The following is a 23,297-nucleotide window of genomic DNA, read 5'->3' on the forward strand; positions in this document are numbered from 1 at the left end:
AAGAACTGCCAAGCCCTCCACCAAACCATGCCCCCAAGTGCCACATCTATGTGGCTTTTAAATAATTTAATAATTCTACATAATGTCAATAATAATTGACCTTGAGCTACTTCGCAGGCTGGGACGTGCCACTGCCTAGGGCTGCCCGGACAGAGGAGCAGGGATGTTGCACCAATACCAACACGTGGAGGAGCAGGACGAGTGGAAACGAGCAGCTGGTTAAATGAGCACACAGTGCTGAGGGGAATGAGCAAGGAAAGGCCAGCCAGCAGCTGGGACAGGCCATCTGCCTGCAGAGCTGACCCTCCTGCCTTTCTCCCTTGGCTGAGCTGGCCCACAGGGGCACCTCCCCTGTTTCCCTTGGGCTGCCCCAGGCTCTGCTGTGGAGCAGAAGAGCTCTGGGGGGATGAACCCACCCACCAAAAAAGAGCTGCTCCTGGCTCTCCATCTTGGCAGGGAACAGCTCCCTCCCTTCCAAAGCTGCAGCCAGTGCTGATCCCCAGCCAAGATCCAACAAAAGGCTGTTTTGGGAATGTCTCTGTACTCCTGCTGACCTACCCATGGTCACTCTGGCTGTGCTTTGCTTTCAAAGAAAGGCCAGTAATTATTGGCGGCAGTAATTATGGCACTGGGCAAGCAGGAAAGCAAAATACAGAGTTTCTCCAAAGCTTCTCTAGGAGAAGAAAAAGAAACAGCTTCTAGACCAGACATCCTAAAAGAAAACCCAAAGAAATGACATTCCCAGAGATGCTCCAGCTCCGGACTCACTGTTAGTTTGATGTTTATTCCTCTCTTAGGACTCCTCCTTGTGCAGTGGAGTTTCCAGGTGAGAGAATTAACAAATCTTGTTTAGCTTTCAATTTCAGTATCTCTGTCACAATGCACTTTTGCTGCCTGAAACTTCCATAAGCCAAAACCTGGCATCGGAACTGCAAACACTGGCTTGGGAAATCACATAAGCCCAACTCTCTAAGGATCATTTTCTTTTTTGTTTTAAGTGTGAATTCTGCTAGAAATACCTGAAATTGATGATTTTGGCTACTTAAAAGTAATTATTTAATCAATTTTTCCTGACTCCTCATGGCCATTAAGCCCTGTTTTTGGGGAAGCTTTTTCAGGGTTGCCTTGCTGCGTGAGGCACTTCCCAGGCAGTGGAAGAAGTAGTGCCTCGTTTTCTGTCCCAGCTTCCCGGATCCTGGGACAAATCTATCAATTGAAGCTACTTTGATCAATCCAAATTCCATTTTTGGAAGTGATCCAGGGCAGTACTCTACATTTGGCCTCGAGATCGATCGATCTTTGCTCTTTTCCTATGCCCATGGATTAACGTCTCACTTTCTACTTCACCAAGGGACTTTGCAGCAGCTCCTGTAGAAATGTGGTCAACGTGAGAGGAATTTGAAGCAGCTTCTCAAATTTAGTACAAATCCAGCACCGCACCATGAGCATCCTGTTGATAAATATGGACATGACTACAGCCTGTTGTGGAGGCTCCACATCCCTTTCTGACAAGGAAAAGCCTGCAGCAAGGGGAAGAGTTCTTGAACTGCACCCCAGCAGGAGCTGACTTGGAGTACTCAACATCCATAGGCTGCACTGGGAAAGCTCCTGGTACAAACCGGATTGTCTCAGAAAATCAGAGGTGGCTCCAAGTCTGCATTTGCAAAGCCAAACCAGCACTTGGGGATGGCTCCCTGTGCTTCACTTGATTTCCCTTGACTCCTGCTCCTCTTGCTTGGGTAAAAGTAAAAAAAAAAAGGAAACACAGTTTGGTTTTTTCTTGCTATTGAAAATCTAAATTAAAAATCAACAGCCAACAGCAGATTGGACAGTCACAGGTGTCTCATGACAGAATTTCTCCACTCCATGCAGCCTTCTCCACAAGGTGAGGCAATCCATGAAAAACAACTAGCATTAATCATCAGCACCATTAAAGAATCAAAAAAAGGCTGTTGGGATTTTCTTCCTTGACATTTCCAGTGGTGCATCAAGCACCAGACTCCCAGAGAAGTTCAGGGCTGGAACTGCAAAATCTGGACAGCAAGGCAGGACCTTCCGGCTGAGGACTGAGAGGAGCAAAGCCTTGGGAAGGACCCACCCTGACATGAACAAGAGCAGAACAGCTTTAAAGGGATGGAAAAGTTAATTTGATGTAACCCCATGTCTGTCCTTGCAAGAGCACTCAGTGCCCTGCTGCCACCAGCATTCCCAAAATCCAGGAGCAGCCACAAACCCTACAGCCCATTGGTGTTTTTAGCAGAAGTAACAAGCACATGAACAAAAGACAAAGCTGAGCCCGATGCTGAGATTTTTCAAAAGAAAAATTATTTTAAAAAAAATATTCCATGCAAATGGTTCAAAAAGTTTATTGAATATTTAATTTACAAAAATCATATCCCTATGAGGTGTTCTAAAATTGGATAAAATAAACTGCATATAAAACCCAACCCTAGTAATGGAAATACAACACAGATATGAGACCATGGAAAGGAGAAAAAAATAGTAATAATCATGACATATATGTGACATTCGTGAAGGATTGTCCCAACCATCCAAGAACTGTCTCAACACGATGCCTTCTCCCTTGATACTCTGTACAACTGACCATTTTGTACAGGCCTTCCATATCCATTGGTCGAAATTTAGAATTGATAAAAAGTCTTTACCTTCTCTCTTGGCTGCTACACCAGATTTGACATTTTCCTTTTGATCAGAAGGTGGAAACAGACAGTACAGACACTGAACATGTGCACTATTGGATGCAACTTGCTATCTTTGGTAGGGACCCTAAATCTGCAGTGGTCAGCTTTCTAGAGTGACAGGAATTTCAGTTTTGGCAAAAAAAAAAAAAAAAAAAAAAAAAAAAAAAACCAAAAACAACCTAACAGGTTTAATTGTGTTGTTTAGAACACTACTGGCAGTTTCTTTTGAACATACAAAAAAAAATGTCTCTTGTCTGTTTTAAAAATGAAGATAATTTACATGGGTTTCAAATCCAATCATTAACATTCCTTGACTTGAAAATGGTTCCATAAATTGTCACTACTGCACAGCAGACCCTTCCTTCCTTGTGTGAGTATGGATGCACTGCACACAGAACACAACTGCAATCCCACCCCTCCTGCCTTCCCTCCCATTTAAAGCAATGGGAATATTCCTGCAGTTTGCCAGTTTCCTTCTGAACAAGCAGGAATCTCCTTGGGTGACTTAACACATGCACAGTAACTTTTCCAAGTTTTCCTGGGAAAAGAGGAGGGTGAAGCAAAAACAAAAGCGTGAAGGAATTTGGGACAATCAGTGCTAGAGATTTGGCAGCCCTCCTCTGGGATAGCACGAGCAGGAGGAGCAGGACCAAGAAAAAATAATTTAAAAAGAAGGAAAAAAAATTAATTTAAGAGCCAAGGAACTCCACTTTAAAGGAGAAGGAAAAAGTACCAGACTGTTTCCTTCATAACATTAATACTCCATAAATATCAGACAGTATTTGATTAACTGCAACTGCAAAACATTTTCTTCATTTTTTTCAAGCACTATCTGGAAAAGATAAAAAGAAAAGGAAAAAAAAGAAAAGAAAATAAACCAACTCAGCACCTCCCCAGTCCTCCCCATTTGGTGGAAATACAAACAACCTGCATAGCCGTGATTTTCTCAGCTGCAAAGGCTTAGTGGAAGACTAACTAGACTTGAACACTTGACTAAATCTGCTCACTTAGGAGTAAAACATGCAATATTACAGCAGACAGCTACCTGTCCTCCAAAAGGCTTGGCTAATTTGGCAGAGAAGAAACGTCAAAAATAGATGAAAATAAATCCCAAGAGCCTCAGTGAAAGACGGAGTAGTTACAATATATTAGCGATTTCTGTGGCATAAATGTTTTAAAAAGCATCAGCGAAGTATTAAATATAAAAGCCATATGCATATACCCCCTCCATCCTCGGGAAAGCCTCGTGGTCTGTCTGTAGTGTGTGAAGTGGCGTGTTGGCTGGGGAATTAAGGCATGAGCAGCAGCAGGAGTCCCTACTGCCTGAGCTCCACATAGTTGGCGGGGAAGAGGCCGTAGCGGCCCTTGCAGACCCCTCGCCACCAGCCGTCGTCGATCATCTCGATGTTGGTGATGATGTCGTCGGGGTCGAAGGAGATCTCGTCGTCACCCGCTGCAGGGAGAGCCCAACAGGGTCAGCACCCACACAGCTAAGGGCTCACAACAGCCCAGCACGTGGGTGGAAGAGCATTTTGGAAAGTGCCACCAGTCCCACAAACAGCACCCAGTAATTCGCAATCCGCACCCAGCAATTTTCAATCCGCGCCCTTGAGAAACCCCCAAATCCCTGACTTTTCATTTGCGACCACAAGAGACATAAAAGGCAAAGGAAAAATCCAGGTTTATCTAATGCAGAACAAAGTTTTTAAAGCCAAAAGGTGAAAACAAGAGTTTTGCTCACCAGCTTGGTAATCATAAAGGGCTATGGCTGTGATCCCAAGTTCATTTTCATACTCGTCATACGCATTTTCTTCTGAAGAGAGAAGAACAATTAAATCATGAAGTACATTATCACCCTCAGTTCTTTTCTGTGGTGCCTCTCCTTCAATTGCACTGCTAACCCACACAGGAAGCAGGCAACAACCCATGCTAGGTTTCAGCAGTGCTGACATTCCTTCTGCATGGACTTATTCCCTCAATCACACACAAATGAAGCATAAAAAGAAGTGTTTACAAGAGGCATTGAGTACAGGACTACATAAAACCAATCAGCCCTGTACTGCTTCTGTAAAATGTGACAGGACAGCTGAGCCCAAGATCACTGTGTAAGACAATAATTAATACAAGTGCTGGCATGCTGGGGGGGCAGAAAGGGGCCTGTTTAGAATTCCCAGGTTTTTCTACCACAGCAGGCTCATCCTTCGCAGTTAATTTAGTAACCAGAAGAGGTGAGAAAAAAACAGGAATTCAGAAGAATCTTACTCTTGTCGTTTCATAGATCCCTACTCCACTCCCTCACAGAACCCAACACATCAGTATCAAACTCCAAGAATTGTTGATTGGATGTTTTTCCTGGTGTGGCGCATGTTTAATCTCCAGCTCAGTGCTTTCTTCTCCCGTTGAGCTACATTCCATGGGGTGGGAATGGTTACCCTTGAATTTCTTTTTGAACTGAGACCCTGGAGAGCACTGTAATTACTCCAATATCATCTCACAAAAGTTAACTAACTTCAACACCTTGCTGCAGCCATTTATTAATTTCCTAATTAAAGTTTGCTGGTGGGGAACGTAGAAAGTCTCACTGGACTGAGAGTTTAGCAAACCAGGAGAGCATGCTATCAGCACAGCTGCTCATTAAACTCTCGCACAAGGAAATAATCCCTATCCTAAAAGGTTTGCTGGGAGACACAAACCTGCTGCTCCTGCCACCTCATAGACAGTCTCTGGCTCGTACTCTGCCTCCCGCTGGCTCACTGCTTCCTGGTAGTCCGGCTGCGCCGCTTTGTAGCCAGCCTCTGGCTCCTGGGCAGCAGGGTAGGATGGGCTGGAGCTCCTGTAGGCTGACCCTGCTTCATAGGAAACTGCATCCTGCAGGAAGACAGGGGAGCTCTGTCAGGGTTTTGTGAAGAGGTTCCCATGCTCAGGATCAAAGCCCACATCCCAAAGGAATCCCAACAAACCTGGTAGAGCGGACTGGAGGGCGCCTTCTGCTCCACCACCTGCGTGACAGGAGAGGGTGGTGGGGTCTGCTTCTTGGCTTTAGCTTGCTCCTAAATCCAGGAGGAATGAAAACTTCAGTGCAGGTCACTCACTGATGAGGGGACCAAGAGACAACCCTTCAGAATGAAGGACAGGCAATATATCCTGCAAGGAACTGCTGTGGTCACAGAAGGACTGGGCTGGCTGTACAGAGCACCAGAAATGCAGCACAGCAGAAGGAAAAAAAAAAAAGGAAGAAACAAAATCCCCATGGCACATATGCATGCCTGTGTTTAAAAACAGTTCCAGAGCTGTTTGGCCCATCTCCAGAGGAACTGCAGGGTTTTGGTGCTCAGTGTATTCATTCTGCTCATCAGCTGGCTGGGCCTCATGTCCCATTTCAGCCTGAATTTAAAGAACCTGAAGTCCACACGTTCTGGGTGTAAAATTATGAAGTGCCTTTGGTGAGAAATGGTCGTGCAAGCTCTGGCAGGTCTGCAAAACATCCTGCCAAGGCAAAGGACTGAAGAGCTCAGACAAAAGTGGGTAATATACAGTGACAGACAGGATTCCAATGTTCAGGGGAATTAAGAGATGTGGTAGAAATAAAAGCAGCATTGCTTTTGTGCTCTGTGACACAAAGAACGTGGATCTGTTCTGGCACTCAAGTGCTTCATGCTATGCCATCCACCAGTGAATCACAGGGCAATTCCACAATCATTGGAAAGCCACTCATTAGGGAGGCAGGACACAGAAGTGCAAGAAATACTGTGTTGCTCACATGACACAAAATCAGGTAACTATTTCAACACGTAACTTTCATTTCACCTCTCTTTATCACAGGTGAAAAGTAAACCATGAATCAATCCAGGGCCAAACTGTCTTCTTTACAGAAACAAAGGGGAGAGGATGTGTGCAATGGAAATCAGTTACTCCAGCTATAACATCCCAGAGGATTCTCAGGAGAAATGGCAGTACAGAAATGCAGTGGTAGGACTCTGCTGCAAGAAATTCTTCCTTTCCTTTTCTTGTTACAGGTCAGAAAAAAATACATCCAACAAGGAAAGCAAAGTGTGTCTTGAGAGCAGAGCCAGCTTTGAAGACAATTCAAAGCTTAGTGCTGTGCTTTCTGGAAAAAGTCTCTCCTGATGCAAACACTCCCTCACTTTTAAATCCTGTGCTACAGATAAAAAAGATAAAAAGGCACCAGAAGAGTGAGTATTAGAAGTCAAACCTAAGTTTGGGGACAAATTAAGCAGTATCAATCCATTAATGTTGGCAAACGTGGCAACAGTTTGACTAATTTGTCCTAGAAAATGGGCCTGCAATCCAGATTATAGTTTAGGATAGACACAGCGTAATTGCCATAAAACATTTAAATTGCATGGTTCCCCTCAGGCTGGGTTTTGTTCCACAATGAAATGCTCCATGTGAAAGAGCATCCTGCCTTTTTTTGCAAGGCAGCAGAGCACAGTGAAATCATGAGGCAGCGCTGACTCAACCCAGGAAGAGCTCCCTGAGCACTCTTTGCCTGTGTGACATTTGTGAAAAGCAAACCAGAATGAGAATTACTAGTAGCCAGGACTCTGGAAGGAATGCAGTCCATGTGTACATTCCTATTGTGGGAGGGTGTATGCCCACATATCCTCTGAAGTGAAGAAGTTCACTGGCAGAAAGTTAATTCCAGCCAGAGTCCATCCCTGCCCTTTGCACTCTCTGTGGATGGTGTGGATCACATCCCTGCCCTTCTCCTACTCAGCTTGGGAGCAAGGGGCAGTGCCAGCAGAGCCATTTCAGTTCCCCTCAACCTCATCCCCCCTCTCTCTGTGTTTGCAGAATCCCACAGTTAACCATGGAGATGTTCAGGCTGTAAGAACATTAATCATCTGGTTACAGGGAAATTTAAATACCAACTTTGGGGGAAAAAAACTCCAAATGTGTCCAGGCAACAGAATCTTTGATGAAGCACAAGAAAAATCCAGCAAAATGGCTTGGATTTAACTCACACTCAAAGCAAAAATACCAGTAGAGAAATAACCTAATTACTGAGATAACAAAATAATTTTAAAGAAAAAGATAAGCAATTAAGGTCCCTTCCAATCCACACCATTTCATGACCTCTTCCTCTCCCAGCTTTTCTCCAGCACAGTAAAGAAACCCCAGGAGTGTTTGGGAGAAGGTACTAAAAGTCCACATGGAGGAAAGGCAACATTAGAATAATGCACAGAAGATGAGCTCCCATTCAGCTCGGGATACATTTCTGCAGTGAACATATGCTCACACTGCACATCGTGATGCTGTAAGGCAAAATAGGTGATAAGCTGAGAGAAAAGGGGGAAACAAGGAAAAATTAATTAAAAAAAAGAAAAGAAATCATTTTAGAGGAAGAAAGCCTACCAGACAGTCTTTTGTACTCCTAAAACAAATTAATTACATCAAGCCTTAGTCTCCTGTAATACAAACTAATACAAACAAATATGCAAATTCCATAAAGCAGATAAGATAAACGTTCTAGAATTATCTTGCTCATGAATAACACAAAAATCATGAAGTTTTTACCCATATCAATACAAAGTCAATTTTTTAAACTCCCTAAGATTCAATTAACATTTGGAAGATTATCTTCCCCTGATCTCCTGGCTGTGTGTTATACCACCTCCATCTCCCAAAACACTGATCCCAAAGGAACAGCATCACCAGCTCTCACCAAGGGATGAAATTCTTGAATATGCAGGGCCTTTTGGGGACCAGAGAGCTCTCCCCTCATGAGCTCCTCCATGCCCAAAGGGAACATGGGACTGCCAAAAGGCAGAAGCACAGGAGGAAAAGGCCAGGCTGGATTCAAACACAGCTGAAGTACAGGCACAAACACACTTTCACCTTTAAGGGCCAGCTGGAAATAAGGAACCTTTTCTCAAAGATTCCTTTTTCTCCCAGCATTGCATTGAAACCAGGCTGCTCCAATGGAATTTGACTCTTACTGACCTCCAGTTTCCTCCGAGCCTCCTCCTGTTCCTGCTTCTCCCTGGCCATTCTTTGGGCTCTCTCAGCTTCTGCCTTCCTTCGGTCTTCCTGCTCTTTCTCCTTGGCCAGGTTCTCAAAGTTAGCTCGGATTCTGCTTGTTTTATTGGCAACTGTAACACGGAAAAAACTTAAGTCAAATCACGTCTCAGGTTCTATATAAAAGTTAGCCTGGAATGAGTTTTTGCTATGAATTTCTGCTTCTCTGCCCTCTGAGTTTTTAGTTCAGTCAGGAAAGTCCTTCTATCCCTCTTTCTTCTTCTCCCTTCCCAGCTCAAACCTCCTGTGCATCTTATTTCTCTTCCAAAAAACCTCTGTAATGCTTCTCCCTCCTCTCCTTCATAGTACAGGCTCCACCACTACCCCACACAATTTATTCTTCCTTATTCTCATGCTTTTTATTCTCCCTTCCTTAACTCTGATGATCCTCAAGAGAAGAAAACAAACTGGAACAAAGCAAAACAACCTCTAAAGGAAGGAGGGAGAATATCTGAGGCTGCTAAAGAGCTGCAAATACAGCAGTTCTTGCTGGATGATCCTTACTCAGCACTACTACATCAATAATCCAGGATTTTGGACATAATCACCTCCAAAGAAAGGATTTGGGGCCAATGCCTTACCAGCTTCTACTGGCTTGGTCTTCTGATAAGTTGATGATGGTTTCTCAATATCTTCAAAAGTTGCTGCATTCTATCAGTAAGGACAAAAATGATACATGTAAAAACCCCCACAAATTCATGAAGACATTCATACAGCCTCAACCGGAGATAATTTACTGTGATACTGTCCCTAAGGCTTTTAGCAGAACATCAAAACCAAATCAGGAAGGATCAAAACTTTACAAACAGAATAATCCTTTCCGCAAGCCAAGCTACAGAGAATTAATCTTCAGGGGCAGTTCTGAACATATCAAAATCCTATTAATTAAAAATAAAAAAGTTTATGAGTGACTCATCAGAACTAAAAACAAGGCAATAAACATACATTGTGTAGCTGTTGCTGTTCTAATCCACATAAGCTGGCACCAGCTCTGGGTGTCTAAGATTGCTTTATAAAGGTTTAGAAAAGCACAAAACTCTGCCCTTAGACTGGAGAAGTGTCCAGAAATAGAGAGTTGAGCAGTGCAGATCTAACCAGGCTGTTCTGCCTGGCCAGAAGTCATGGCTCTTTGAAGCAACTTACCTTGTCCATCCGATCTTTCTGGACACCGTACTTTCCTCCAAATCCTTTGGAATAATCTAAAAGAAGGACAAAAAAGGTCAGAGCAGGGACCTGTGTGCCCCTCCCACCTTGCTGCAAAATGCAAACAGCCACCTCAGGTGCAAAGAGCCATTTCAGCCTCATGCAGAGCCACAGTAACAGCCACCAGAGGAAATGCAGCTCGGCTTTGATTCAGAGAGGAGACAGAAGCCCAGGAGCCCTCAGGAACACCAGCAGATGACAGACTGGCCACATGCATTCCCTGAGTAAACATGAAGCTGAGGATTGAACAGGTATCAAGCAAGGATTAAGGGAGGAGCCCTCCTGATGCATCACTTCTGTAACACAGCCTTTGACAGCACCAAATCTGAGCCTTCTGCAGGAATCATGGAGCCTGAGCCATTTTGCTTTGCTCAAAGTAGACTTCAGTGACCACAGAGGTGTTTTGGTTTTGGCTTTTTTTTTCCTCTTTGTGAATGGCAGGAAAATGTTAATTTTCTTATTCCAGTGGTTTTGGCTGAGATACTCAGCTGGTGAATATTAAAGCCACTGGTGAATATTAAAGCCTGCTCTACACATGGAAAGGGGAAATTACATAGGCCAGCTTTAGCTGCCTGAAGCAACTCACCAGCAGAGAAATGGGGTGGCTGTGCTATCCCATACCAGCCCTGAGCTGCACACTCTTCCTCCTAGCCAGTGCTGCCCTCAGCACTTGTCACACTCCCAAATTCACTCACCAGAGACATTGATAAAAACAACAAGCAAACCCAGACAGGAGAGGGTTTCTGCTCTCATGGGAACATCTGAGGAGCACCAGAGCAGCACAACAGCAGCAGCAAGAGTGTGTGACTGGAAAAACCACCTCTTTGTGGTGTGTGAGCTGTAGGAATGTGCCCTTACACTGCCCATGTTTCCTCTCAGTCACTGGAATACAACCCCTTCTTTTTCCTCTCAGCCCCCAAACCACTGGCTCTCCCTGCCAGCCACTGCAGTGCTTGCACTCAGGCTCTGAAAGTCTGAATATGTGTCACTATAACATAGGAAAATATCCATTATCAATGAATAACCTCATTTTCTTCAGCTTTGTATGTATTTTCAGCCAGAATAAATATACTACACTTACATTTTCCTACTCCAGACTCCTCACTTTAAGATAATGGAAAACTAGGAATTCATGGGTTGTACCCCAACTATTTCACAATGAATAAACAGAGCATTATAACAGCATTTGCTCACCCAAGAAGCACAAATATTCCCTACTTCTTTCAAAGACTACAATAATTTTTAAATTATCTTGCCACAGCTCATTTCTTGTTAATGGTTACCTGAATATTTTTCCACAAATTTACCCAGGCAAAACTTTATATTTAGTCTCTAAAACTGATTTCATTAACATCATACTAACAATAATGTCATTACCCTCCTGCATGTACAGCTATAACTAATTCAGGACTTTGCAGAGCTGTTGACTAAACACTGGGTGTTTCCTGAACACAGGCTTGCTTGAGCTAATAATTTAAGGGTAGAATAAAGAAAACAGCTGGATCATGGAAGAATAGAAGCGCAATGAAGTGTCTGCACATTCCTGGCATTGATCTACTCAGAAAACTATTTCAGACTGTGTGAGAAGTGGCTGCACTGGTAAGAAAGTAACAAGTGAAAACGGTGCCTTGTTGAGATTCATGCTTGGCTAGTTTCTCCTTGTAATCAAACCCCACAGCAGATGGGTCCTGCCTTTCTGTCTGTACACCAAATTTCCCTCCGAAACCACTCTTATAGTCTGAAAAAGCCACATGGGATATATTAAAACCAAGGCAGGGAATTAAAGTTCAGTCAGAGACATTCAAAATAATTTTTGCAATATTTTCAATTATCAGCAATTTTTGATAGTGAGAAAAAAAAGAAATACGTCAAGACACTTCTACAAAAGTAAATTGAAAAAAGTCTCAACTCAGATGATTTATCAGATACAAGAACACCATTCTGAAATCACAGAAAAAAAGCATTTTTCAACATTTTTCATCCATACTGCATAACGTACTTGCATTTGATCAAAGGTATGAACACAGGTAAACAGGTAATTTGCTCATCCAAACAAAACAACATATGATACAAGAGAATAAACAAAATAAACACCAAAACAGTACAAGAGAATCAAATGATGAGCTTCCTTCATCTGCATGGTTAACATTTGTACAGAGAGCTGATTTTTAAATAGGTGTGAAGATGGGCCCTACAAAGACCACCCTCCAGATATTCCTAAAGAAAAGAGGAACGTTTCTGCTGCCACACAGCTTGAGGGAGAAAAGATTTCAGCTAAGAGCTGATCATTCCATACTGCTGCCTAGGGACCAGCCATTTATTTATTTATATATATATGTGTGTGTGTGTGTGTGTGTGTGTGTGTGTGTGTGTGTGTTATAAAATGAGGGATGGCACAGAAAAAAAGGGATTCAGGTAATCCTCTCACAACAAGTCTGCTGGAGCACCCAACAGAATAATATTTTGAGGAACAGTTTTAATTTCATTACTTGAAAAATATTAATTTCTTTAAGTCAAGAGCAGTGACAGGCAGAGGGCTGAGGAGCAACATCGGCATTTTACAGGAAGTTGTATTTTGACTGGGAACCAAGTATTTCACAGAAACAGGTACCCCACAGGCCATGAAAAAGAACAGCATTTGATTTTAGACTCTTCCTGCATGGAAACAAGGATCTACACAACAGAATTCAGAAGGGAAAATTTATTTGTGGAAAGTACAAAGGAATTCCTAACCTGTGGTTTGCAAAGCTCAACTGAAAAAGGAAAATAATCCAGCATACTTGCAGGCCCATAAAGGGAAAATTTAATCCTGAGCCTGGAGGTGGAGGGGCTGGGTGTCAGCTGTGCCAAAGCTGCTCTGTAGCCACCAGTTCACCCAGTGACAGCAAAACCCAGACACAGGAAAGGAGCCTCACATCAGCTCCTGTGAGGCTCCCAAAGACACCAGGGCAGGGCTCACACAGGCAACAGGTCGTCAAAATGAGGGCAGGCAGAAAGAACAGCAAGGAACCGAGAGCTGATGTACCTTTCTGGGACTCGTGCAGCTGCACCTTCTCCTGGTGGTCCCAGCCAAGGGCACATTTGTCTTGTCTATCTGTCTGCACACCAAACTTGCCTCCAAAGCCCTTTACATAATCTGTGAAGTTTTCAGAAAATATTATTGCAATTCATAGCTGCAAACCGCATTTAATAAAAAACCAGGAATATGTTAGGGGACAAGCTGCCCTGTAAATAATGCATTCGCTCTTTTAAGGGGATCCAAAATCTGCACACGCATGGGGCAAACACACATTTACCACAAAAAAAAAAACCCAAAAACAAACAAACTAAAAACTCCCGCTCAAAAAAAAAAAAAAATCCAAAGTATTTTTCCCAGGTTTAAAAGGGTCTGAGCTACTATTTTTAAAGAAGATAATAAAAACCTTTCTGTGATTCATGTTTTTCTGTTTTGCCTTGATATTCAAAGCCAACAGCACTTTTATCCACTTTGTCCTTGTCGACACCGTATTTACCACCAAAGCCCTTGGAATAATCTAGAGATAAGAGGGAAGAGTTTTGCTTGTAAGTGTTCAGCAACAAAATCATGACCTTGAGAAATTGTGATAATTAGGGCTGTTAGCACTGCACTGTGTTTTAAAAGAAGCACTGACATCCACAGCTAAACTTGATTTCAGACACTGAAGTCAGAAATCCTTCAGAACACATTCTTTGGGATGGAAAATATAATAGCATTTTGCTGGGCAATGCCAGCCTGACTCCTTGGTAAAATTCTGAAGACACTTATGGTGAAGTGAACTTCAAAACCCACATCAGCAACAGCCTGAATGCTTTTAAACACCCCCTGCTCCTTGTCAGCATTTCTAGAGTTCAAACATTTCTTTGGGACAAACAGAAAACAGATGGCAACAATGTCACAATTTTTCAATAAAATAGTCAATTTTTGATTAGATATGGCTGGAAACTTGAGCAGCAACACAGTATTAACTCTAAACACTGTTAAATGTTTTAATCCTCTAACAGCTGAGTCTTTTAGAAGCACTTCTCTGTGATGGTTAAGCTGCTCACAGTCTGAGTACTTTGATTTACAGTTTTTCAAAATGAGCTGTAAAAAACCTCCAGACAAACATGTGTGCCCTGGACCATCCCTTAAAACCAGGCAGATTTTTTTTTTTTTTTTGTTTTGTTTTGTTTTGTTTTTTTTTTTGTTTTGTTTTTTTTTTTTTTTCCCCCAAGAAGTTGAGGTTTTCAGCAACATAAATTTTACCCAGCATTACCTGTCAGCAGGTTAGGAGTGCAAGGGGTGTAAAACATGAGTACTTTACAACATGGGCTATGGGCAGTGCCTAGAGCACTAGGGAAGGAGCCTGCTAACACATGTGTGTCTATTCACCCTTCTGGGAGTCGTGTTTCTCAGTTTTCCCCTGGTAATCAAACCCCACTGCACTCTTGTCCACTCTGTCAGCCTGTACTCCATATTTTCCACCAAAGCCACTTGAGTAGTCTGCATTGAGAGTAAAGCACAATAAAAACAGCATGAAAGCAAATTGTCATGGATACAGCATAGCAGCAATTGAGGGGAAAAACAAGTTATTTCAGAACTGAAGTATTATGAATGCTTTAGCATATAAAATTCAGTTTAATTTTAACCACAAGATAAACAACAGTCCTACAGCTTATGATGACTCCCTTTAAATTATTTCCCTATTTCCAACAGAATGCAATACAGCAAAGAGCAGCTCCCAGTCTTCCTGATACGTCCCTGAACCTCACTTCAGAAAGAAAAATGAGACTTCTGATGACCCACTATTTCCTTATCTTAAAACCTCATCAACTCAAAAAACTGCTAGGAAATGGATTTTTTCCTCCTCTGTTCCACTAAACCCACCTTGTGATTCGCTGGGAATGTCATGCAGAGGTCTCACTAAAGAAGGTACTATCTACACAGTGAAAGAATCTACTCTATTTTTTATCGAAAACGTGCCCACCAAGGTGACCACCTCCCCACTTTACCTTTTTGGGAGGGATGCTTCTCAGTTTTGCCCTGATATTCAAACCCAACAGCTGACTGGAAGAGAAATAAAATGACAACTGTGACAGAGTTAGGCATTAGGAGAAAAACTGCACACACTTCAGTGGACACAGCATGGCAAGTTCCTTTGCCTTTCCATCCTGCTCTGACCTTCCGGAATGGGGGCACAAATACCTCTTTAACTTATGGGCCATATTAATTTACATGGCAGTTCAGTGCATGTGCTCATGGCCAGGGTTTTGTCCTCCCTTGTCAAGGCAAATTTTCCCAGCAGCACACTCCAGCCTGGTCTTGCCAGGTCCAGCAATTCAGTATGACAGAAATCCAGCATTTCCATGAAGAGATTGTTATGCAGTCTTGGAACAGAATATTAATTATCCTGCCCACCAGCTCATATTGTGATACAGGGCAAACCATCCCCAAACATTTTACAGTATTCACACTGACCTTGTCAAAGAACACAAAGAAGTAGTGTTTTAACATCTCTTTTCAACTTTCTTTTCAAATCATCTCAAATTCCCACGAAGGCTTTTTTCTACTCTGCTTCAAACAGTAATTTATCTCCCTAACAGTCAGTGTTAGCTTCTGCTAAACTTCAAAAAGAGCAGCCCACAGCATCCTAAGGCATTGGAATTCTGCAGTTTTATGTACAAAAGGAGAAAATAAACCACTGTGGGTGGCTGCAGGAGGAAATCACTCACCTGGTCAACTCTGTCAGTTTGTACTCCAAACTTGCCACCAAACCCTTTCACCGAATCCACTTGGGAGCAATGCTGAGAAAGTTTGGATTGATATTCATGTCCAACAGCTGACTGAAAGAAATTGGTGAAGTTCAGAGACAGCAGTTCTACACAGTCCTATGTGTCAGACAAAACACTGCACCAAGCAACCAGAGGGTGAGTTTTGTTACCAACATGCATCACTGGCACTCCTCCTGTTGAAACCAACTTCCCTGGAAATTCATAGTCACTTGGGAAGTCTCCACAAGGATGTTGCCATGCTACCAATCCAGTCTAGGCAAGGGAAGTGACTGCATTTTATGCCCTGCATTTGCACTTCAAAAGCACAGGAATGAAAACAAGACAGGTACAGTGGGAGTCTTGATGGTGTTCATGCAGAATCTGAAGTGAGTTTCAGGTGAAACACATAGCCTTGTGTTTATTTAGGGATCTCTTTTAGCTGACAGGGGACTGCAACAAATGCAACAATATTTTTTTACAACAATACAAACACAACCAAAGCCAGCTGCCATTGGTTTAGGGAGGCACCCAAGTCTCCTGCATAAATCACAATTAGGCATCTTCCTCACATGCAAAATGGTGTTGAACATGAGGAGATGCATCCACACCTGTGCCAAAGGTATCCCAGCCCTGCACCCTGGCTCTGGAAGTTGAGCTGAACAGAGGCTGAGCTCCATCCATGCCACAACAACTGGCAGGACACAGGGATATGTAATTACACACCTGGAAGTGCCTCCCCACACAGCCCTTGCTAGTGTTACACTGACCTAGTGCTAGGAAGCCCTTCCAGCTCCTGGAATTGATGCTGCAGCCTCAAACCTTGAGTAAAAATGCTTTTTCCTTGCCCAGTACCAACACTGGGAACTGGCCAGAGCAACCTGCAACTCACCAGCAACCCAACATTGCATAATCTGTGCCAGGCAGCTAGACCAAGGTAAACTAATTAGAGGACACAAGGTCTGCACACCTTGGATTTTACAGTGTTTGCTCTTTTTCTTCCACACAGGGGCAGGAGGGAACATTCCCAGCAGGTTGGGAAGCAAAACATTGGCTGAAGTCACTGCCAGGTAACAGATGAAGGAGATCAAGGATGGCAATAACAGGACACTGCTTTAACTCAAAAGCATTAAAAAAGCTCCCTTCTTTTCCTGACTGAAACAACCATGCTCCTGTCCATTTTGCAGGTGTTCTGTAGTACATAAATATGACAGAAAAGGCTCCCACCTCCCTTTTTTCTTCCCATTACATTTATGAAAAACAGGAAGCTCTGAAAATTTTACGTTTTACATGGTGTTACCTGACCTCCCTTTTGTTACACCAACTGAGGTATAAGTGTGGTGTTTTCTTGGTGGTACCAGGACTTTCTGCATTTCATCAAATGCAGAACATTACATCAAACCCCTCCTCAGAAAAAAAATTTTTTTGGTAATCTGTATTTCAGAGTCAAACACCCTCATAACTTCTCTGTACATTTTACACCAGCTCAGGAGTTATGGCACACAGAGTGATGGAAATGTTCATTTTAACTCAGAACCAAGGTTTTGCCCTAAATGCAGCAAAACCCTGCACCATGACAATGCTACAGCCACCCTGATTTAATGGCCAAGCTTTAAAGACAAGCTGTAGGAGCAGCACACCTGCACAGATACCTGCAAAGGAGACATCTCAGCCACAAGGCTTCAGAACTACAGTTACAAGGGAGAAAGATTCATTACATACAGGAACTGTGAACACCTCCTGCCACCAGTATCACTCGCATGGGCATGACCAGCATGTTTTTCCCCACGATTAATTCTGGCCTATGTGAAGCACTGCTGACTTTTGTTTCCTTCTTTTTCCCCACAGACACAGGTGAGGGATAAACTACTGACACTAGAGAGCAGCAGCAGAACAGGCCTGGTGATTGAATCTGCTCAGCAATTCCTTTTCTCAGATTAAAAGGCTGGCCCACTGAGAACTGGACAGCAATTAACTCTGGAATATGAGAATCCAGCAAAAATTTAGGGCTGTCAAGTTACCAAGAATACAGAAAACAAAGAAAACTTTCTTATTTAGAAATGTTTTGATTCTTATTCTAGCAGAGGTCATGAAAGAAAGCAGCCAGAAGTTGATATGCCTATTTATCATATGACTAAAGGAGCTATACTAAGAATTATAATTTAACAGTATAATATAAGCAGTCTATATAACTCCTTATATAAAAAAACTACCATCTAATTGAAGTACAACATTTTAAATACTTGCATTATTTGTCACTGTCACAGTTTATTCTCAAGTGCTGCACTCTGATTTTAATGCAGCAGCACATCCTTTTTTCATTTTTTTGGCAGTCTCTATCTATATGCATAGAAGAGCTGGCCCAGCATCTAAATAAAAAGATCGTACTGGATTTATTAATGCACCAAGTCCTTTGTTCATTTAGAAACATAAATTTAAAAACTTGAATCCTGACTCCAGGGGAATCATCTCCAGACTTGGCATCAATCAAAACCACGTGGGGCCATTGCACAGCCCAGAGTAAAGCTGGAACAAGCTCAGCTCACACAGAGGGTGGTGCTGGCCAGGCTTATCCCTTGATCCCAGGGAAGTCCCATCCACACTTACTTTATCCATGCGATCTTGTTCCACGCCAAACTTCCCTCCGTAGCCATGGGAAGCTTTTGGTCCTGTTTGCAGCTCCCTCTCTTTGAGGTTCTGGTGTTCTTGGAATACATTCTCCCTCAGCAGATGAATACTTTAAAAGACAACAAAGCAGCAACTTTTACTAGGGAAGTTTCAGCAAATAACATCAAAAAGATGCAAAATATAAAGCTGACAAAACTATAATCTTAATTAGAATTTGGATCACTTGTATTTTTCAAGCCCTTCCCATTTTTTTAGTCTACAAAACATTTCCTCATAATCTGAGACACCGGATTTGTCCCACTGAAAAATGTTTTTTAAAGAAAGAAAAGAAACTGCTGGTTTTAAGATGAATGCGGAAGGGAATTTTGCTATTTTAACAATCATTTACCTACAACTGATTTGTGCATGAAACATAATTTTTTTTTTCATTGTGTCCTAATTTAAATTCTTTATATTTAGATGGCAACTTTTCAGAATCGGGATCATCTCTTATCACACAGACCCTGCGGTATCAGGGCTAATTCTAACACAGCATTCTGGACAACACTGTACTGCAAAATAAAGATGTAAGGAAACTTGCACCTCCTCTTCCCAAAGTGATCCCTTAAAATTCGCAGAATTGAACTGAGGGCAGTGCAGGCTATTAAAAGAAGAGTAACCCAAGGTGTAATCTGTACTTTAAGCACTTTCCACCTGAGTTTTAGGATTCCTCAGGTGTAATTCAGCCAGCAGGAATTCCCACTGCCCTCAGAACAGAGCAGAGTAACACTTATCCCTGAAGTAACCAGAGTTTAGTCTCCCTCTGTTTGCAATATCACACATTTCCTAAAGTTCTGTCCTAGATGCTTTTTAAAGAAATACAGGATTCAGGAGATGCATAATTTCTGTTTCACATATCCCTCTGTGATGCACTTATTTGCTTTTCCGTCAGAGAGCTCAGTTTGTTACTTTGCCAGGGTTTTTATGAGTTTAGTTGTAGCAGTTTTCTAATCAAAGTGTAAGAATTAAGGGACCAAACATTTCCTTAAAGTACCAAAGTGAAATTACTCAGATCCCTCAGCTTCTCCCCTGGCACTACTGGCTCTTGCACCAAAACAGCACAAAAAAAAATCTTTTCAGATACAGAGGCAGGAAAAATCACATTTCCAGTGACAAAGAAAGATTAAAGCATCCCTGCACAATATTTCTGCTCTTAATTTCAGCTCTGAAGACACTGACAGATTTGAAAGACCAGCCATCTGGAAAATAATCAATCTTCTACAGGGACTCTTGTTTTAATTACAAAGACACAAGTAACTGGGATCATGAATTGATTAAAAGTTGCCAGAGTCTGTGCCTATTAATACATTTCACAAGAGAGCTGCTTTACTTGATGTGCTCTTGGTGGCCAGATCCATTCACAGTTTTAGCTCCCCAGCGCTGTTCTTTCTCACTCACATCATTCTGTGAAAGACACACATAAGAAAAGAGTTAAAAACCCAAAGGAATCTAGTCACACACATTTCAGAGCTCACAGCAAAAGCTTCCAGCAGTCACTGGGACCACAAGTGTTGGAAAAGCAGCTTCACTTCCCCTCCACTCCAGGGACACACTCTTGACAGTTTATTTGGCCAAGACACGTCCCCCACCCCACAGAGCTCCTCTGGAATTATCCCAGAACAAATTCCTGGTGGATCAGTATACCCCAAAAGCCATACCACAAAGTCTGGATCTGTCTCCCAGTCATCAGCTCCATCATCCTGGCTGACAGACACGGTGTGGCCTGCAGTAGCCTTCCACATCTGCAACACCAGCAAGAGAAGCAGGGTCACACTCCACTCACCTGCCAGCTCATTTGATTCGTGCAGGAGCTGACACAGGAGATGCAATCCAAAATCCCTAATAAAGTATGTTATTTAACCACATCACCAAGAGCTGTGCTTGCAGTGAAAACAGGTTGACCTCTGGAGCTCAGGCTGTCTTCTCAAGCTGGCTTACAAACCTGTTTAACTCTCCCATTTGCACTGTAAAAAGATTAGGAGTGATTGCTGTTTCAGGAGAACAAAGTCACCTTTCTTTGCTCAAATTAATGTGTGTGTGTCTCCTGTGCAGTCATTGCACTCAAAGACTTCTGTTCACACAGGTTACCAAGCCAACATGCACTTCCAAAGACTGCTGCTAATTCTGGATCCTGTGCATACAACTAAGGTGTAGGAATAGGTAATTTTTTTTCCCCAGGCACTAAAAATGGTGAGCACAACATTGTTCTTCACCTGCATTACACCTGCACAAACTCTTCTGCCGTGCATGGAGTTCCAGCACGGTGACTGAAATCCCAACAACTCTAAGAATTTGCACACAGTCCAGACACTGCTCCAACAACAACAGAGGAGTGTCTGTGCTCCTCAGGTATCCCCAGTGAGACATGGTGCTCACAAACTCAGCACCTTGTCTGGATTTCAGGAGAAACAGAGGGTGACTGCAGGAAGCAAGACTCATTAAAAAAGCAAACGATGACTTCTAGAAACAACACCCAGCACTTTAAAGAGGTTAATGATTTGGGGCCTCTCAGTTTCTGGAAACTTTATGCCCCACAGAGTATCAAGTTGGATATTTTTAATTAACAGTTCAGCTAGTTAGCAGAATTCCTGATCTTCCTGGTGCTAGTGGCTGGATTTTACACCCTTTATTCAACATAAATCAAAACAAATGCAGTCTAGAAAGCAAAACTGAAACCTCAAACTGCATGCTGCCTGTTCTCCCAGCTTTTTCAGAATACACTTCAGAGAAAAGATTTCATTTTTTCTTTGCTATTCAACTAGAGTTCAGTTTTTTAAAATACCAGCATTCTGTCCACTTACCTTTATACTTGTAATTAGGAACAGATTACAAAGATAATTATAATCGGCTATTTAATTCACACAAGCATAATTCAGTGGGTGGGATGAAAACTCACTCCCTCTTAAATGCATAGCTAATAATCCCTGGGTAAAGTCCACAGTTCGTTCTGTCAGGCTCGTTTTGCAGCCTAGCAGAATGAGCTGATGAGCCACTTTTTTGGAACATTTCAGAAATTTCAGGGCTGGTAACATGATTGAGAATAGCTGGAAAACTGACAGTCAAACACCAGGGTAGCAAATGCTGGAGTAGCCTGGAAGGAGAGTGCAAAAGCAGAACAGGTGACATATTAACAGTATCAGCACATTTCCCCTCATGTTATTTCAGGTCTCCCATCTCCAAATTCCCCTGGCAGCTAAGGAACTAACGTTTATAATAGTACCTCATATCCAAAAAGCTTCTGAGACAATGAGTTTTTAACCCAAACCTTTAGAACACAGGTGGTTTAACATCATCCTAGAAATACTTTGTCTAAAGCCTTATCTCACATGATTGTGTCGGATTGTCCTACTCTTTCCTACTAAAATCCAATCTCTCACCAAAAAAACCCCAAAAGCCTCGGAAACCCAAAAGCAGAACCCAACCAGCTCAATAATGAAATTCAACATGGGTCCAAGCTCTTCCTAACTTCTCCTAAGGGGGATGTTTTGTATCCATCTTTACTTGCTCCATCACGCTGTGCAAGATGTTTAGGAATGGAGAGCTGACTCACGTGTGCTCTGTATGGTGAATTTCTATATGCTTTGTGCCAAACACAACTTTTTATCCCCCGAGTAATTGTTTCTTGTGCTCACTTGATTTATGTATTTTGTTCATTCAGCTGTGCTTGGACAAGAACAAAAGCTGGATACTTTAGGTTTCGCTGTTTCTTCCTCAAGCTCTCACAAACAATAGCCAGGGAAGAAGGATTTCACACGCAGTCCCGTGCAAAGTCCAGCGTCCACCGCGACTCTCTGCAAACCACGCGCACAAACGCCAACATCTTCCCACAGCTCAACCCCGCACTCTGTGCATTCCACAAGAAGCAGAGCAGCCCCAGCGAGCAGGAATAAGCCTGGTTTCCGCCTGCTATTCCAGCACCGATCCCAGGGCAGAACGAGGAGAAACACGATCTATTAATGACTCACTGGCTCACGCGGCCATGATTCCTGAAGGAAGAAGCAAACGCTACGGTTCGAACCCAAACCCAGGCTAAATATATGCCTGGAGTGTACGCGCTGCTGTGACTAATCAGCACACGCATCATCCTGCGCAGCACGGCAGCCTCGGCAGCAGCGCGCTGCCGGGCCGGGGCCGCGGGGAGCCGGGAGCGGCTCCGGGCTGGCCGGGCCGGGCCCGGCACCGCGGGCGGGCGCTTTGCCCCACCGCCGTGGGGAGCCCCCGCCGCACACGCTTCCTCTCAAGTTCCCAGCTTCGCAGTTGAAATAATGTTTTTTTTTCTTTTTTTAAAGAAAGGGAATGACACGGAGCCGCGACGCCCCCCGGCTCTGCCCTGCGCGGAGCCCCCGGCCCGGCCTCCCTTCAGCCGCGCCGCGCTTACTGTGCTGCTGCCTCCCCGCCGGTGCTTCCCGGGCTGGCGGCGGCTGCTGCTGCAATTTCCGCTTCTCCCGAGCTCCCACTTCCTCTTCCCGGCTCCAGGTGGGAGCGGGACGGGCTCGGCTCCGCCCCGCCGGGAGGGGCCGCGCCGGCGGCTGCGGGAGCGCCGCTTCCCCGCGGGCCGCTCCAAGCATCGTTAATACTTTTGTCTGGAGCGGCTCCGTCCCCCGCTCCTTTCAGCCGCTCAAAAAATGCAGCCTCAGTAGTTGTAAAATGGCCACAGGGGAGTTGCTGGTGCAGTTGTGAGCATCCGTCTTCGTCTTCTAATGCTCACTTTTGCACCGTCGTGTTTTGGAAATCGCATCTACTCCGTCCCCAGGGGTTGCCATCGCTTTTTATCGGTGGGCAAATGGTTCCCCCGTGGCTGGGATCCGATCCAAATGAAACGGATGCAAAATGGAAACTGGGGGTTTAAAACACTGTGGAATGAGGTACAGGTTTGTTTGCTGTTTGCGTCTTCTAAAGGAGGGAAAGACCCCAAGTAAG

General features: G+C 43.5%; 1 protein-coding gene across 6 annotated transcripts; it reads right to left on the reverse strand.

The window, feature by feature from the left end:
• Window positions 1-2,350: 2,350 nt before the first annotated feature.
• On the reverse strand, window positions 2,351-22,881 carry CTTN (cortactin). Of its 6 annotated transcripts, XM_021555889.2 has the most exons (17): window positions 22,756-22,881; window positions 20,036-20,119; window positions 19,708-19,781; window positions 18,318-18,447; window positions 15,675-15,785; window positions 14,955-15,009; window positions 14,335-14,445; window positions 13,367-13,477; window positions 12,970-13,080; window positions 11,572-11,682; window positions 9,885-9,940; window positions 9,323-9,392; window positions 8,667-8,815; window positions 5,663-5,752; window positions 5,396-5,570; window positions 4,444-4,515; window positions 2,351-4,155 (listed from the first exon to the last, which is right to left on the reverse strand). In XM_021555889.2, the coding sequence occupies exons 2-17, from the start codon at window positions 20,117-20,119 to the stop codon at window positions 4,019-4,021; spliced, it is 1,647 nt and encodes a 548-aa protein (XP_021411564.1). In that variant the 5' UTR covers window positions 22,756-22,881; the 3' UTR covers window positions 2,351-4,018. The 6 variants fall into 6 exon arrangements, with proteins under 6 accessions (XP_021411564.1, XP_021411567.1, XP_021411566.1 ...); XM_021555892.2 differs by lacking the exon at window positions 14,335-14,445; XM_021555891.2 differs by lacking the exon at window positions 11,572-11,682.
• Window positions 22,882-23,297: the final 416 nt, after the last annotated feature.

The sequence above is a fragment of the Lonchura striata genome, chromosome 6, assembly GCF_046129695.1.
Source record: "Lonchura striata isolate bLonStr1 chromosome 6, bLonStr1.mat, whole genome shotgun sequence".
Taxonomy (NCBI): Eukaryota; Metazoa; Chordata; class Aves; order Passeriformes; family Estrildidae; genus Lonchura; species Lonchura striata.

Excerpts from the sequence above, each read along its gene's own strand:
- CTTN (XM_021555889.2), bottom strand. The coding sequence starts at position 20,119 with ATGTGGAAGGCTACTGCAGGCCACACCGTGTCTGTCAGCCAGGATGAT. Across the intron at positions 14,446-14,954 it reads GAAGCATCCCTCCCAAAAAG|ACTACTCAAGTGGCTTTGGT; the intron begins GTAAAGTGGGGA and ends CTCTCAATGCAG. Across the intron at positions 4,516-5,395 it reads TGAGGTGGCAGGAGCAGCAG|AAGAAAATGCGTATGACGAG; the intron begins GTTTGTGTCTCC and ends TTCTCTCTTCAG.